The 15,441-nt window shown below is 37.1% G+C and overlaps 1 protein-coding gene across 4 annotated transcripts in view; it reads right to left on the minus strand.

Moving 5' to 3' along the window:
• Ahctf1 (AT-hook containing transcription factor 1) overlaps positions 1-15,441 on the minus strand; it is a 51,773-nt gene that overhangs the window by 15,878 nt on the left and 20,454 nt on the right. For all 4 annotated transcript variants that reach the window (XM_055608955.1, XM_055608947.1, XM_055608938.1 and 1 more), the window contains exons 16-27: positions 15,095-15,199; positions 13,636-13,729; positions 11,694-11,817; positions 11,500-11,556; positions 9,795-9,941; positions 9,093-9,280; positions 6,626-6,770; positions 6,418-6,549; positions 5,160-5,307; positions 4,838-4,988; positions 3,963-4,070; positions 1,607-1,799 (exon numbers count right to left, since the gene is read on the minus strand). In XM_055608955.1, the coding sequence (XP_055464930.1) occupies positions 1,607-1,799; positions 3,963-4,070; positions 4,838-4,988; positions 5,160-5,307; positions 6,418-6,549; positions 6,626-6,770; positions 9,093-9,280; positions 9,795-9,941; positions 11,500-11,556; positions 11,694-11,817; positions 13,636-13,729; positions 15,095-15,199 (1,592 nt within the window). The remainder of the gene's footprint in view (positions 1-1,606; positions 1,800-3,962; positions 4,071-4,837; positions 4,989-5,159; positions 5,308-6,417; positions 6,550-6,625; positions 6,771-9,092; positions 9,281-9,794; positions 9,942-11,499; positions 11,557-11,693; positions 11,818-13,635; positions 13,730-15,094; positions 15,200-15,441) is intronic.

The raw sequence follows: 15,441 nt of genomic DNA on the forward strand, positions 1-15,441 counted from the left end.
CATTTCTACCTCCAAAAACACAAGTAGAAAATTTTATTTCAGACTGACAGGAAAATAAAAAAATCAACTAGAACATATTCAGTTTACAAGATTATGTCTATGTATACAGCATTCTGCTTGCATATGCACCTGCAGGCCAGAAGAGGGCACCAGATCTCAGTATAGATGGTTGTGAGACACCATGTGGTTGCTGAAAATTGAACTCAGGACCTTTGGGAGAGCAGCCAGTGCGGTTTACCTCTGAGCCATCTCTCCAGCCCAAGACCCTGACTTTTTTTCTCTTTAAATTAAGTGAAAAAAAAAAAAAAAGAAAAGAAAAAAAAAAAAAAGGAAAATAGTGTACGACTAAAACCCATGTTCGTGAATTATAGGAGACTATTTTAAATTAACAACTGATTTTAGTGTTTTACAAATAATGTTTTGATCTCCTCTGATCCTAGCCACAGAGAATATAAAAATGTGATTTTTTTTTTTGGGGGGGGGGAGAATATAGCAATGGCCCACACTCAGGAGGCTAAGACAAACCCAAACAACAGAGCCTATGACACCATAAGCAAATATCCTGGGTTACTAGTGAGGCTCTCTCAAAATAAATAGATAGATAGATAGATAGATAGATAGATAGATAGATAGATAGATAGATACATACATACATACATACATACATACATACAAACATACATACATAAATACAAAAGTAGCAGAGCCCAAACAACAGAGCCTATGACACCAGAGCAAATATACTTAGAAAATGAAAACATGTATGCCAATTACACTAGTCATCACTAGTGTAAACTTGTTCTCTTCTTAATTAGTAATTTATCACACATGGCTAAAAGAAAGACTTTTAAAGATTGCCTGCTAACAGTAGCTCAAAGTAAAACAAAGTAAAAATAAGCCTAAGAGCAAAGTATTTGGAAGAAAAACACCAACATGAAGATTATCAACAATAATTAAATACATATTAACCACTCAAAACCCAAAAGCATTTTATAAAAAGGACATTTTGTGATAATGGTATACAGACTTGCATTATACTCTAAACGTTACTAAGTAGAAATGGATAGACATAATCAACTGTGTTTAAGAACAAAGCAAAAAGAGTATTTTGAAAACATAACTGTGGGTGGTGGTGGCAGCAGAAGGCACACACTTTTAATCCCAACATGGGAGGCAGAGGCAAGCACATCTCTGAGTTCCAGTACAGCCAGGGCTACACAGAGAAAAGATGTCTTAAAGAGTGAAACAGCGGGGCTGGAGAGATGGCTCAGCAGTTAAGAGCACCATCTGCTCTTCCAAAGGTCATGAGTTCAATTCTCGGCAACCACATGGTAGCTCACAACCATCTGATTCCCTCTTCTGGCAAGCGTAAATGCAGATAGAACACTCATATACATAAAATAATAAATCTTAAAAAAAAAAAAAAAGCAAAAGAGAGAGAGACAGAGAGACACACACACACACACACACAAAGAGAAACAGACAGACAAATGTATATAACCCTAAGAGTTAAAGCATAAATACCAAGAATCATGCTGTGTAGTTTAATTTCTCTATTCAATGTGCAGAGTGCTAATCCCCAGTAAGATGGACAGGCAACACTAACCTTAACTACAAGAGGAGTCTCAAGTAAAAGTAACTCTGCAGGCCTGGAAGTGCTCTGATGTGGCCTTTTTAACTGTGAGCTTAATGGCAATGAACTGGACAGCAGACACAAAGGAGATCTTGTTGGACTTTGCTGAATAAACTCCAAACATTGAGAAGGTTGTGGGATAGGATGAACAACCAAATCCAATAATCTGTAATTAAATAAAATAGATTACAACCCAGTAACTTCTTAAGTTCAAAACAGTTACTCCTATTTCTGTGCTCACCATTAAATGCCATAACATGTAACCCTAATTTTAGGCAAGTTCATTAATGCAACAAAACTGCCATCCTCATAAAAAGTCTGAAGTTCTTTCAAAGCAAAAGAGTTAGGAATTGTAGAAAACAATTTAAAAACAAAGAACTCCAACTGCCCACCTTCAAGTAACATGGAGTTTAAATTTCTAGGTCATCTTCAGGTCACAGTATCTGGTGGACTATTCCTACGGGCTGTTCTTCTCACTGTGTTTCAGTGAATTGTGTGTGAGTCTGTGTGTATGTGTAGCCAAGGACTGCCCTGAACTCCTGATTGTGTTGCCTTTGCCTTCCAAATGCTAGAATTATTGGCATATGCCATCACCTCCAACTTACGATTTTTAATGATAAAACTAGCACCACTGCCAGGTGGTGGTGGCACACACCTTTAATCCCAGCATTAGGGAGGCAGATCTTTCAGGCCAGCCTGGTCTACAGAGCAAGTTCTAGAACATCCAGGACTATACAGAGAAACCCTGTCTCAAAACAAAACAAAACACCCCAGCATCATTTACTTCCTCCAAAATGCAAGGGCAATCTCAGCTGAAAATGCTTAGAAGTGACCAGCTTTGCTGCTGCCAGAATTAAGAACCCTTAGTTGATGTTGTTTTCCTTGGAATCCCAGTCTTCAATTTCTCACTACATAGAAGGGGCACCAAATTGTTACTCAGTGGAAAAAATATTTGTGGAAACCATTCCCAAACCAAGATGATTAAAATTATACTTTTAAAAAAACCAAAAAATGTTTATCTGATTAAGAAATGGACCAGGTGATGGTGGCACACACCTTTAATTCCAGCACTCAGGAGGCAGGGGCAGGCAGATCTTTGAGTTTGAGGCCAGCCTGGTCTACAGAGCTACTTACAGGACAGATAGGGCTACACAGAGCAACTCTATCTTGAAAAACAAAAGAAAACAAAAGTTATAAAGGACACGCTAAACATCATATTAGGCCTTGAGATTTCCTCAAATTTTTTTTTTTTTGGCGTGATCCAAATAAGAATAGGCTTTCTAATATATACACAAATAAAACAAATGAAAGAGAATAGCATTTAACCCTCACAACACCAGAGTTGACCAGTAGTACCTACTCAGCTCTACTTCTTCAAAAGAAGTTCAATTATTACGTGTTTTCTGTCCAACAATGTAAATCAATATGAAAAATAAGAGAACTGGGGAACGAATTATAATTTTCTGAGAAGACATATAATCACAACTAACAGGATCTCTGCCATCAGAGTTAATATAGCTTTCTCATTACACTGGAGACCTGAAACTCTCAGGCTTGAGCTTGCAGAGGATCTTATTGCCTCTCCCACAGTGCTGCTAAGTTAAAAGGGACCAAGACAGTGGCTTATGGGAAATCATTCCAACTACTGGAAAGGACAGACATCAGTTACACTCATGTCATCTCAGGAGGGAATGGAAACCATAACCAACTTTAGTCCAAAAGATCCTTTCAAACTTTCGAAATATACCCAATTACAAAAGCTCCAAATATCTTTGGTTTTCAACTGTTATAAACTTATGACAAGTAACTTACTGTTAGTTAAAAAAAATCTCAATTTTAATTTTTAATAAAATTAGTATAATTTTTGACAACAGCTAAAATTTATAACACTCAGAATAAAAAAATGTTATGAGTACTTTTCAAGTAATACATACTTAACAATTTCATTTTTAATAAGACTTTAAAAATTATTTAGGTGAGATCAAATGTTACTGCATTTAAGCAACACAAAACACTTCAGTACACCTAAGAGAAATCTTCACACAGTCAAGATTTAGGAAATAGTTACAGAAACAACATTCTTTTAGAGGTCAACAAAACAAAACAAAGCTTGGCAGCTTATTTTTCTCAGAGTTGTAATACCATTTACTTATTTTCACTAGGTCACATGAGGTAAATATCAAGTAGATTAATAGCTGATTTATAATTTTCTAAAATGACTACACTCCCAAAATATAACAGTAAGTATTCAAATTTTTACTTTAGAATTTAAAATAGCACCTGTTGAAGACAATTACAGTTTTTTCAAAACAATCCAATAAAGTCTCACCTAGAAAGTCTCTGGGATGTTTTTGAAATTGGTGTTCCAACAAATGCCTCAGGAAGCTCTGGGTGTGGGAAAGGATGTACTACAGGAGATGGTTGTTCTATTTTAGGACTACAACAAAAATAAAAATTTGATTTTAAATTATGTATCACATGGGTAGCCAGCAAAGGTACTATGAGATCAGACAAAAGAGGAAAGAAAGGACTTCTAGCTGGTTGTGGTGGTGTAAGCCTTTAATCCCAGCACTTGGGGAGGCAGAGGCAGGCGGGTTTCTCTAAGTTTGAGGCCAGCCTGGTCTAACAAAGCAAGTCCAGGACAGCCAGGGAGACACAGAGAAGACAAAACAACAACAAAAGGACTCATTTTTCACTTTGTTTGCCCCCGCACTGTTTCCAAATAACATCTACAGCCACCTGGACATTTGAAATGGGGCCAGAAAACAGACAAAGTGCCCTGAAAACTGACAAGAGTTCAATCCAGAACCCTCAAGTCGTTCTCATCTCCACTGCAGGCACACAAAGAAAGTAAACTCAATGACAAAGCAATCCTTTTAACAAAGTAGCTAACTTAAATAAGTTTTAATTTTTTATACTAGGTAGGTAACAGGCTCACTATCAAGAGGGCAGCCTGCTGAGGAACTGCTGCTGTTCAGGACAGAGCACATGCAGCAGGACTTAAGAGGTATTAAAAAAAAAAAAAAAAAAAAAAAAGCACTTGACACCAAGTTTGATCCCTGGGATCCACCTGGTGGAAGGAGAAAGGAGAGAACCAACTCTTGTAAATAGTCCTCTGACTTCACACGTGCTCTGTAATATAAATGCCCTCCACCATACACACAAAGAAAGACATAAAATCTTTAAAGGTAACTAGAACAATACCTGTTGTAAAGTGAGACGCCATTTTTAGGTTCATGACTTGCCCACACCTCTCCAATTTTAGACAACACATTGCTGATGAATGTAGATCTTGTTAACACTGTTCCAGTTACAGCTTTCTTTGGAAATGCCGATAATGGTTTGGGTCTAGAAACTGAAAAATAAAGACTACAACTCAGTTGCATCTCTAACAACAACGTTTTTATAAAAGAAAAAAGGGCGATGTGATTGTACAACAAAAGGAAATGACAGTGATGACTCAAGGAAGGGAGCCACTCAGTATCTCGTCTAGCCTGAGTGTAAGCACTCTTCAAAGAAACCTCACCTTGAAAAACTGAAGATGTTGACAGATGGTAAGGCTTAGCTCGCTCAACGGCTAATTTTCTCTGGACTCTAGGTAGGATTTTCCCATACTGGTCTAATATAGAATTCCGAGTCACTGATCTCTCCCGCAAACGAGGGTCCCGATCACTCTATTGAACACATTATAATTAAAACATTTAATCTTCGTAATTTTAGGTGCTGCTATATATTAATCACTGAAATTGTAACTATGAATGTCCTATAGTATTTTCCGTCTATCTACGTTTTTCCAGCTCAGACTTCATGAACCTCTTTAATTATGTACACATCTGTACATTCCAAACATCCACTACCAAGTTTTGAGCCTTAACAACCAATTAAAAAAAATGTAACACGCACTATGCTCCTTTCATGTGTGGGGAATAGAGGAAACCCTGAGGGTGTTAAATTCTGAGTGAATGTGTGTGGCCATGTCAAGAAGCAAAAGCCTCACACACACAGGAAAATGGAAAACACCGCTGCCAGAGACACATTAGGCATAGAGGCAAAGGATTCCTCTGGCCCATGTGTGAATGTTAACAGTGTGTACAGAAAATGTAGCTTTCTTCCCCTGGATATTTATAGCTTAAAGACTGTTCCTACCAAATTAAATAAACTGGTCTTCCTTAATCCAGCTGTGTGTATGTATGTATATATATGTGTGTGTTCTATATTTCTATATAAACACTACCTCCTTGTTTATCTGCATGTATGACCCCACCTCCCTGTTCAATGGCATAATAAACATGCTAAGTTTCCAGGGTGCTGTGTTTTCTCCATAAGAGAGCCCAGTCCACCAGATCCCAGCTTTTCTGTGTCCGTCATTGCTTCAGTCAGGTCCATCTCTGGAGCTGTACTGGATATGGCATCCAGGCAGACAAACAAATATCATTTTACAGGCCAGGAAACCAAGGCTCAAAGAGCATCCTATATGCACAAAACAAGCTAAGAATCAGTCTAATCTCTGAAGTTCAGTGTTCTTTGTACTATACACACACAATTCTTGCTCTTTAGCAATCTTCCTTTTATTTTCTCTAGTTGAATGGTTCTATAAGAACATTCAGAATAATATTAATATTATTCCATTCCCAATAATAACCACATCAATGTGGATTCTCCAAATTACAGGCAATGTAAAAAAAAAAAAAAAAAAAAAGTTGTTCAACTGTAGGTTCTTGTAAAAAAGTAAATAGAGGTTTCAGTTTTCCTTATTCTCATTTCACATGAGACGTTAATCATACCGTGAGATTATTCTTCAGAGTCTGGTTTAGTTTCAAGGCAGAAATATAATTGGCACGCTGTAAATGGTGAACTAGAAGGAATTCGTGATTCTGAACACTGGTACTGGACTGTAAAAATTTCACTAAACATTCCTAGGAAGAACAAAACAGATTTGTAAACGAACAGTTTGCCCTAAATTTCTTCAAGTTTATATTGATCAGTGATTACCTGTTCAGTGTCTGTAAATGGCAGCTTCAGTAAATCCTCCATTAAACCTATCTCTTGACAAACTTCATAAGCGTGCTTTAATAATTCTTCTATATTCACTCTGTTTGAGTTCTGTCGAAGTAAGTTCCAGGCCTCAACCATGCATCTGAAATCAGTAGCAAAGTTTCAAAAAGCTATGTAACACGATGAATCTTGCTAATGACAAAACAACTGGGCACATACCCCCCACCCCCCCACACACACCAGGACAGGGTCTCATTATGCAGCTCCAGCTGTCTTGGAATGCACTATGTAGACCAGGTGGCTTCCAACTCAGAGATCTGCCTGCTTCTGCAAACCCAATGCTGGAATTAAAGGTGTGTGCCACTATGCTTGGCTACATCTGGACACCTCAATTTTAAGCAGCTTTCTAATATTTAAGTGTTACGTAGTAGAAAAACAAAAAAGCTGACGAAGTGGCAAAATCCTAAGGTGGCCTGGAAAAAACTGACAGTTTGTGTGACAACAACAGAGAAAAATCAGTTTAGTACAACAGTGATACTTAGCATGAACAGAAAAAGGGAATAGAATTTTGGAGACCTGTGTGTATAAACTAACAATTCCTTTTTGGGGGAAGTAAGGAGCATAGCTTAGTAGAAGGGTTTGACCATCGAAACCAAGATTTAATTGGAAAACTTAGATCAACAGTTAAAGACATCAAATATAAGCTCTGAACTGGTCTGTGATCAGTCACACCATTTAAATGAAGCAGTGTTTCTTATCAAGAGTCTCCTAGCATCAGTCTGGGATTCTGTGCACTTTGGGAGTCATGAAGTGGGTTTGTGATTTGAGTAAGAACGTCTCCCAAGACTCATGCAAGAGAAAATGGTATTATTTGTAAAGTTAAAAGCTCTTAAAACCTTTGTCCAGGCAAATGGCTCTTCTAATGACGTATCCCCCATTACTGCGTGAATACGTATGTGTATACGCTGTATGTGAATGTTGAGTATACATGATGTGGAGGTCAAAACAACTCTGTGCAGTCACTTCTCTCCTCCTACCCTGATCTGGGTCTAGGTTTATCAGACTTACACAACAGGCACTTTTGCTGGCTTAAGCCACCCAGTTGGTCTCAGTAGCATTTTTAGGGATTCAGCATAATTAATAAAGTAGTGTCATTAATGTAAATAGTTAAAAAAGACACAAGATTACCTCATTTATAAAGCATAGTCCCAGAAGAAGCTATTTGCAGATTTGAAATACTGAATATTTTCAGCTACAAGCTATTTTTAACTATGTTTATGCAACCAAGCCTCGAATGCTAGAATGATTACTATGTAGCCCAACCTTTTACATTTAAGTTCAGATTCTCCAAATATGTATTATAAATGAAGGACACAGCAATTAAACACTTGGATTAGAGATGCAGGTAAATGGGAAAACTGGGCAATTATGTACTTACCACAGGACATGCCCTGAACTTTATTTTATTGAGTAACTCACTGTAAAAGCAATTTGCTTTGTTTGGTGGTTCTCTCCTTCCTCAGAAATGGGAAGTGATATTATTCTTAGGAATGGTTTCTTGCACAATGAAATAAGTTAATAAAATAAAGGTACTTTTCTCAAAAGTATTTTTTAACTTTCAAAAAAAGGAATCATTTTCAGTGATGTTACATTCTCCAACTTTTTTTTGTTGTAGTTGTTTTATTTTTCAAAACAGGGTTACTCTGTAGATCAGGCTGGTCTCAAACTCAAGATATCTGCCTGACTCTGCTTCCCAAATGCTGGGATTAAAGGAATGCACCACCATAACAGGCTATACATTTTCCAACTTTTTTAGCAACATTTAAGTCACTCTTTAATTCTGAAGCCAGAAATTGATGGTGGTGGTGATGGGGCTTGCTGGGAGTTGAATCTGGAATATCCATTCTATGGAATATCCCAGAACAGAGCAATAGAGGAAAACACCCAATGTTGACCTTTGGCTTCTACATGCTCACACATGGTATGCACACATATGTATAACATATACCACACACAAATAAAAACAAAACTCTCTCTAGGGGAAAAAAACCATTTGCTCAAATCTGGTTAAAGTATTCATATATAAAACTTGCTCTTTTGTTAAGCCCATACCTAACCTAAACTGTGCATGTCATCAATGAGCAGCAGACGATAGTTAATGTTATCTCAGCCGAGCATGCTTTTATTCAAGGTACTTGTTATTTATCAAATCCTAGGTGAAAGGCACCAAGCATTTGTCTTATAAAGATATTAGGTAAAGTGACCATTGTAAAATTATGTACTTTTGTTTTCTTGAGAAAGGGTCTCATGTATCCAGGGCTGGCCTAGAGTCCATAATTTTCCATTTTCTGAGTATTGGGATTATAGGTATATGCTGCCTCACCTGATTATATCTATTACTATCTATTCCATCAATTCCATTTATTAACATGTGACTCAGCTTCTACTTTTAAGATATACTTACCTATTAAAAAGCAGAACAGTGAGGTGAAGGATAACATCAGTGCTGCTGGACACTGTTGGCTTCATTGTCTGAAGATACCGGAGAGCCTGTTTGTACTCTCCCTGACTCATAAAGGCTTCCATTATTTTTGAATGCTGCCACGATGCAGGTTTTGCAGTAACTGGGTGAAATAGAAGATCTAAACCATTCTGCAAAATGATGAAGTGTTAAATATAAATACAGTCCTTTGTATTTAGATAAAGTAGTTGGCTCTTAAAAAAAGGCAAATAATATTAAAAAAATCATAGAAATCAAAACTAAATATGCCAAAATTAAATGTAAACTACAAAAAGCTAATCTATGATAGAGTTCAAAGAACCAAAGTTTTAATAAAAATATCATATTTCTGAGGCCTTGTACATAAAATTCTTCCAATATAGATTTCATATCCATTAGCAAATTTTGTCTTCTTTGGTTCACATCAGAACCCAAACGTTTATCTAAACAAAACAGTCAGTGTCGCACCACTCCCAACCATCCACCTTCTTTAAACAACAAGTAACCTGAAGTTATGAACTGGTATTCTTTCTTGCTTGGGTGAGAGCACTAAAGTGTATCCTTGTATTACCTCTAGGAAAAGATAACATCTTATGTCAAAATCAATCTAGTCATACATCTAATTTAATAACTTACAAAAACTTATATTCCAAGTAAGTTTCTTACCTCATAGTCATTATGATCTAGCAGCCAAAATCCTTGAACTAGCTTAACTTGGCCCCAAGAAATAGCAAAGGCAGTAGGAAAAGATTCGATGGGAGTATCCGTTTTGTTTGGAAAGGAATACATAATATCAAGTAACAAATAAATGGTCTTTTAAAAAAGGATTAAGGGCAATAAACAAGAGAAAATAACCACATACACACTCTTAAAATAGGGGGCTTAAGAAATTTATGCTTACAAGGCCATTAGGGATATCCAGCTATGGATATAGTTTATTAAACACAAGCAATAAGAGTCTCATGACAACCTTATTTATCCTCCATATTTTCACTAAAACAAAAGACTGAACAAAAATATATCTTGCTTGCCGGGTGTGAAGGTACACACCTTTAACCCCAGCATTTGGGAGGCAAAGGCAGAGGCAGCTGGATCTCTATGAGTTCAAGGCCAGCCTTATCTACAAATTAAGTCAAGGACAGCAAGCGCTACAGAGACAAACCTTGTCTCAAAAAAGAAGAAAACCAAACCCAAAACAAAATAATATCTTGTTCATTAAAACAAATGGTAAATTCAAATAACTTGTTCAATAAAAATTTTAAAAAGCTACAGATCAACTCTATTGGCAAAAACTGGCAGCTTAAGCAAATACCTTATATATTATGAACAAACAATATATTAGACTAAAAAACATTAGTACAAAATAGAATTCAAATTATGGAACTTGCTCCTTTGAAGTCCATACCTACCCTAAACTGCTCCTGCAGGGGACTATCCATCTCGTCAATTTGATAAAAGGCACAGGATTCAAACAATAACTAAGGTATATCAAGCTAACTTTAAAAACTAGCTTAGTGTGTGGGTATATGGGTAGGTGTACCTATGTGCCTATGGAGGCCAGAAGTCAGATACTGGGAGATAACTCAAGATGCTGTTTATGTTTTACTTCTTTTAGAAAATCTCTTGCTCATCAAACCTGGATCTTACCACTGGACTCAACTGGCTGTCCTGCAAAGCCATAGAATCCATCCGTATGCTTCCTTTACACTGTGATTGGAGGCATATACTTCTGCCCCTGGCTATTACCTGCATGTTGGGGATCTGATCTTAGGTCCTCATGCTTGCCTAACAAGCATTTTCCCAACTTAGCCGTATCTCCAGCTCCTTGAGTGAACTTCTAGTGTATTCATTTTCAGCACATAAACTAACTCCATTGAGAAGAGCAGCTTACGACCAGCAATACTGGAGCTCAGACCCACAGCCTGCACCGCCATTCAATCTTCTCACCCCAGCTGCCAGCCTCGAAGCACATTTAACACATTTAAGAAACTGATTAAAAGGCAAGGTCACCCCAAGAATAAGTAGTCTAAAATAGTAATTTTTACTTTTTCTTTTTTTGGTTGTTTTTTTTTGAGACAGGGTTTCTCTGTGTAGCCTTGGCTGTAGACCACGCTGGCCTTGAACTCAGAGATCCACCTGAGTGCTGGGATTAGAGGAGTGTGCCACCACGACCAGCTAAAACAATATTTTTTATACACTTTTACATTTATCATCAGCCATCTGAGCCTGACAAACTAATTCTGAGTTAAGAATAAATACCTAGGTGGGAAAAAAAGAGAAAAACATGAGACTGGGTTAGATGTTTGAGAGTCTTACTACTGGAATTTTATGATTTTGGTACACATAAATACTTATTAAGTTTAAAGGATACAATAGCATGTTTGCTTGTTTCAGTAATATTGTCTAATAAATATATGTCAAGTAGTGCCTACAAAAGAAAAAGATAAAGTGTTAGTGCATTCTGTAGTCTTTTCTTCATGTCCCATTTTCTCTAGCCTGTCTCAGTTAATAAATGCTGCCTCCTTTCTGTTCAGGGTTAAGTGGTTCCACAGTACTATAACCTACATGGATGCTAGCAGGAGGGTATTTTCCTGTGCCTCCTTCATCGCGTTTCCACAACTTCTCAACTTGATCTCCTAGCTGAGAAACTAGTCCATCAATCATCAAGCAGTCATGGTTCCACTTCCCTCTGCAAGATGGGAAACATCAGACATGATCGGCATTCATGTTAACTGTAAGCTCAAACACCACACATGAGACTGTAGAAATAAAGCAGCATTGGTCAGAAAAACCCTAGGTTAAGTTTCAGTTATTACCAAGCCAGCCCGGGAAGGCTAAACACTAGGACAGAATGGGATCTAACCAGCAAAATGGCTGAGACTATTCTATTTATCACCATTCTGAACTAATCATTAACAGCCCCAGGTAGTAAAAATATTTGTTCCAATTCAGAGCCAAATCTTCATTTCTTTATCCAAAAATGTATCACTGAGGACTTACAATGTGATAAACAGATGTCAGCCCCACCTATTTCCTCCGCTAATGTTATCAACAGCAGCAGCCTTTTAATTAACTGAAAATGTCTAAGCGTCAGACATATACTAAGTGCCCTGCACACGTTCATATTTACATTGCAGCTTACAAATAAGGCCATCAGGAAATGTAGCAAAACTTCCACAGGTGACACAAAATAATGACTATCAAACTTTAGAATATGCCTATTAGAATCAGGAGTAGTGGCCCACGCCTAGAATCTTAGCACACAGAAGAGGTAGGAGAACCAAGTTCAATGTCATGCTCAGCTACAGTAAGTTCTACAGCCTCAGCCACTCGCTGCCTCACAATCAATTTCCTAAGCAACAGTTACATTAAAGCACCGGGAATAACAAAATTCAAAGTGCACTATTATTATAGCTGATTCCCAGGAGAATCTGACCTAAGAAATCCAGAATAAGTGCTTGTGAACCATACCCTAAGTGTTACCTGGTCTTTCATTTCAACTGGAGAAAGAAGTCTGTTTAACTCTATAGTCAGGATTCAGGTTCTAAACATTCCTTCTACCATAGTTTTTATTTCCAAGCAATCCAACTAAGCTATTCTTTTTTGTTTTGTCTTTAACTGTTAAAATAAACAATTCACGAGATATTTACAGGTTTTTGGTGAGTAGAAGATTGTAATCTCTTTTCCAAATGGAGTTCCCGGAGGCTTAAGTGTGATTCTACGAACTCCTGACAAATCACTCATGAATATCATATTATTTAGGAAACACTGATAGTATGCTGTACTTTAAAAATGCTGGTGTTAATGTCTTAAAAGGCTTTATACAAGCCTTTCACTTGCTTGATTAGAGTACCCCAAGATATTTTGTTCTTTGAGACTACTGTAAGAGGTACTTTTCTTCCCTGGTTTCTTTCTCATGCTGTTGTCCTTTGTTTATAGGAAGGCCACTGATTTTTGTGTATAAATCTTGTACCCTGCTACTTTGCTAAGTGTTTATCAACTGGTAGATTTTTTCAGAATTACTACGTATGCTTTTTTATCATCTGCAAGGCCCTATGCCCAGAAGTAGATGGCTAACACAAACTCTATGGTATTTTTTGTTTCATAATGCTTTGTCTGCCCATTTTCTTCTTACCCTACAGTCTTTATCTTAGTTTCCAATGATATGTTTTTAGGGGATTTTTGTGTTTATCAATGATATTTCTTGGCTCTTTTTTTTTCCTGTTCACCTGTTTTTATTTCATTTTTTTTTTTTTTTTTTTTAAAGATGCTTGTTTGCTTTCTAATGAGAGCAAGAAAAGATGTGGATTTGGGTGGGGGAGAAGAGCTGGGAAGAACTGGGGAGTGGGAGCCTTTATAGAAAAAATTATTTTCAATTAAAAAAAGCATAGGCATTTGGTTAAAGCACACATTTCAGCTAGTAATGTCAGTGATAACAATTCTTGACTGAGAAGTTCAACTTGTTTCCCAGCATGAGAGCAAGCGCTGTGGTCTGGCTGCATGGTACCTGGGTGAGCGCCCACACTTCTGCCGACGACTGGTGTAGTAGTTCTCAATTACAGGGTAGTTGTAACGCAGTCTTGATAGCTGCAGAGCATCATCTGGAGGTTTTATTAAAGTTAGGGGAAGTTAGCAATATTGCCAAAATATCTCAAAATTTAAAGATTATAAAAACTGATTTACTGCAATTATATAATAAATTTTAAAACTTCCTAAAATTTACTTTTTGTTATTTGAGGCAAGGTTTCTCTATGTTGCCCTCACTGTCCTAGAATTTGCTTTGTAGACCAGCCCTGCCTCTGCCTCCCAAGTGCTGAAATTAAAGGCATGCACCACCACCACCTAGCCTAGTCTTGCTAAAATTTAATCAACACAACATACTCTTTAAAAACAAAACAAAACATGTATAAGGTGGGGCGCAGTAGAGGGATGGATCTGGGAGGAGTTTGAGAAAGAGCAGAAGGTAAATATGCTCAAGATATACTGTATATATATATGAAAATGCCAAAGAATTATTACATATTTATACATACCCAACATATAAATAAACAAATACATACACAGATTAAGAAAAACAATCTCCTGAAAATTGTACCAAGGATACTGGGTACACTGAACAGCCTAGAAAGCACTCCTAACAATTTTACTCCTGGTACACAAAACCGAATTTGGAATATATAATATTCACAATCTGTTCAAGTGAGAGTGTAAGTGAAGTGTAAAAGAGTAAGACCAACAGTTACACATGCAGTAAATAAAGCAAAATCTAAGTAAAATCTACTATGCCTCCTAGACACACAACAAACTCTATAAAAGTCAATACCAAGAATCTCAAGTCTCTAATTCTCAGTTTTTATTATTACTCAATTGAAAAATTGATGCCAAGTATTAACAACCATATTAATGCTGGGCATGGGGTGCACGCCTTTAATCCTACTATTGCAAAGGCAGAGGCAGGAGGATCTTTGGGAGTTAGGACAGGCAGAGCTAAAAAGTGAAACCCTATCTGGAAACAAAACAAAACAAAAAATAGCCATTATTAAGAAAACATTACACAGGCCAGGCATGTTGGGCACGGTGCCTTTAATCCTGCATCCAGGAGGAAGAGGCAGGATAAACTCTGATTTTGAGATTAGCCTGGTCTACATGAGTTTCAAGCAAGACAGGGATACACAGTGAGACCTTTTCTCAAAACTACAGAATACTGAAAACATCAGTAACTTAGGTTTTAAAATTATACTTTGATGGGTCTAAGTTATATGTAGTGGCATTTTTAAAAGCCGTGTTTTCTCAAATTTGCTCATTTTATATGTTAATACAATATATACAAACAGAACCTCTGGGAAGCACTGAAGATACAAAGTAAGGGAGAATGAATACTGAAAACATTATGAAGGCTCAGAACTGAACGATAACATCATGGAATCAGGATGCTTCAATAAATATTCACACATTACATACGTTACCTAGGCCTTCAGGTAGAAGCCCGGAGTGCGAGAACCACAGGACCATCTGTGCGTACTGGCAGATGAGCTGGGTGACCATGTGCTTATTGCTCAAGTCCACCAGTCCTAGAAGAATTAACACGGGCTGTGTGACTTCCAGTTTACTGACCATGAATGACAGATCAAAAGCAATCAAGAGTATCCACAGATAATTTAGTTTATATTTAGTATACACTGAACCAAAGTAAGGTTAAGCGAATCTCTAGAGTGTTAAGATAACACACTGACTAAAAAGCACTTTTAAGCAAACCACAATTAAGTATTTCATGCAAAATGCAATTAAAATAGATTGAAAATAAGGCTGCTCA

Source organism: Psammomys obesus, unplaced genomic scaffold, assembly GCF_907164565.1.
Source record: "Psammomys obesus unplaced genomic scaffold, mPsaObe1.curated_primary_1811, whole genome shotgun sequence".
Lineage (NCBI taxonomy): Eukaryota > Metazoa > Chordata > Mammalia > Rodentia > Muridae > Psammomys > Psammomys obesus.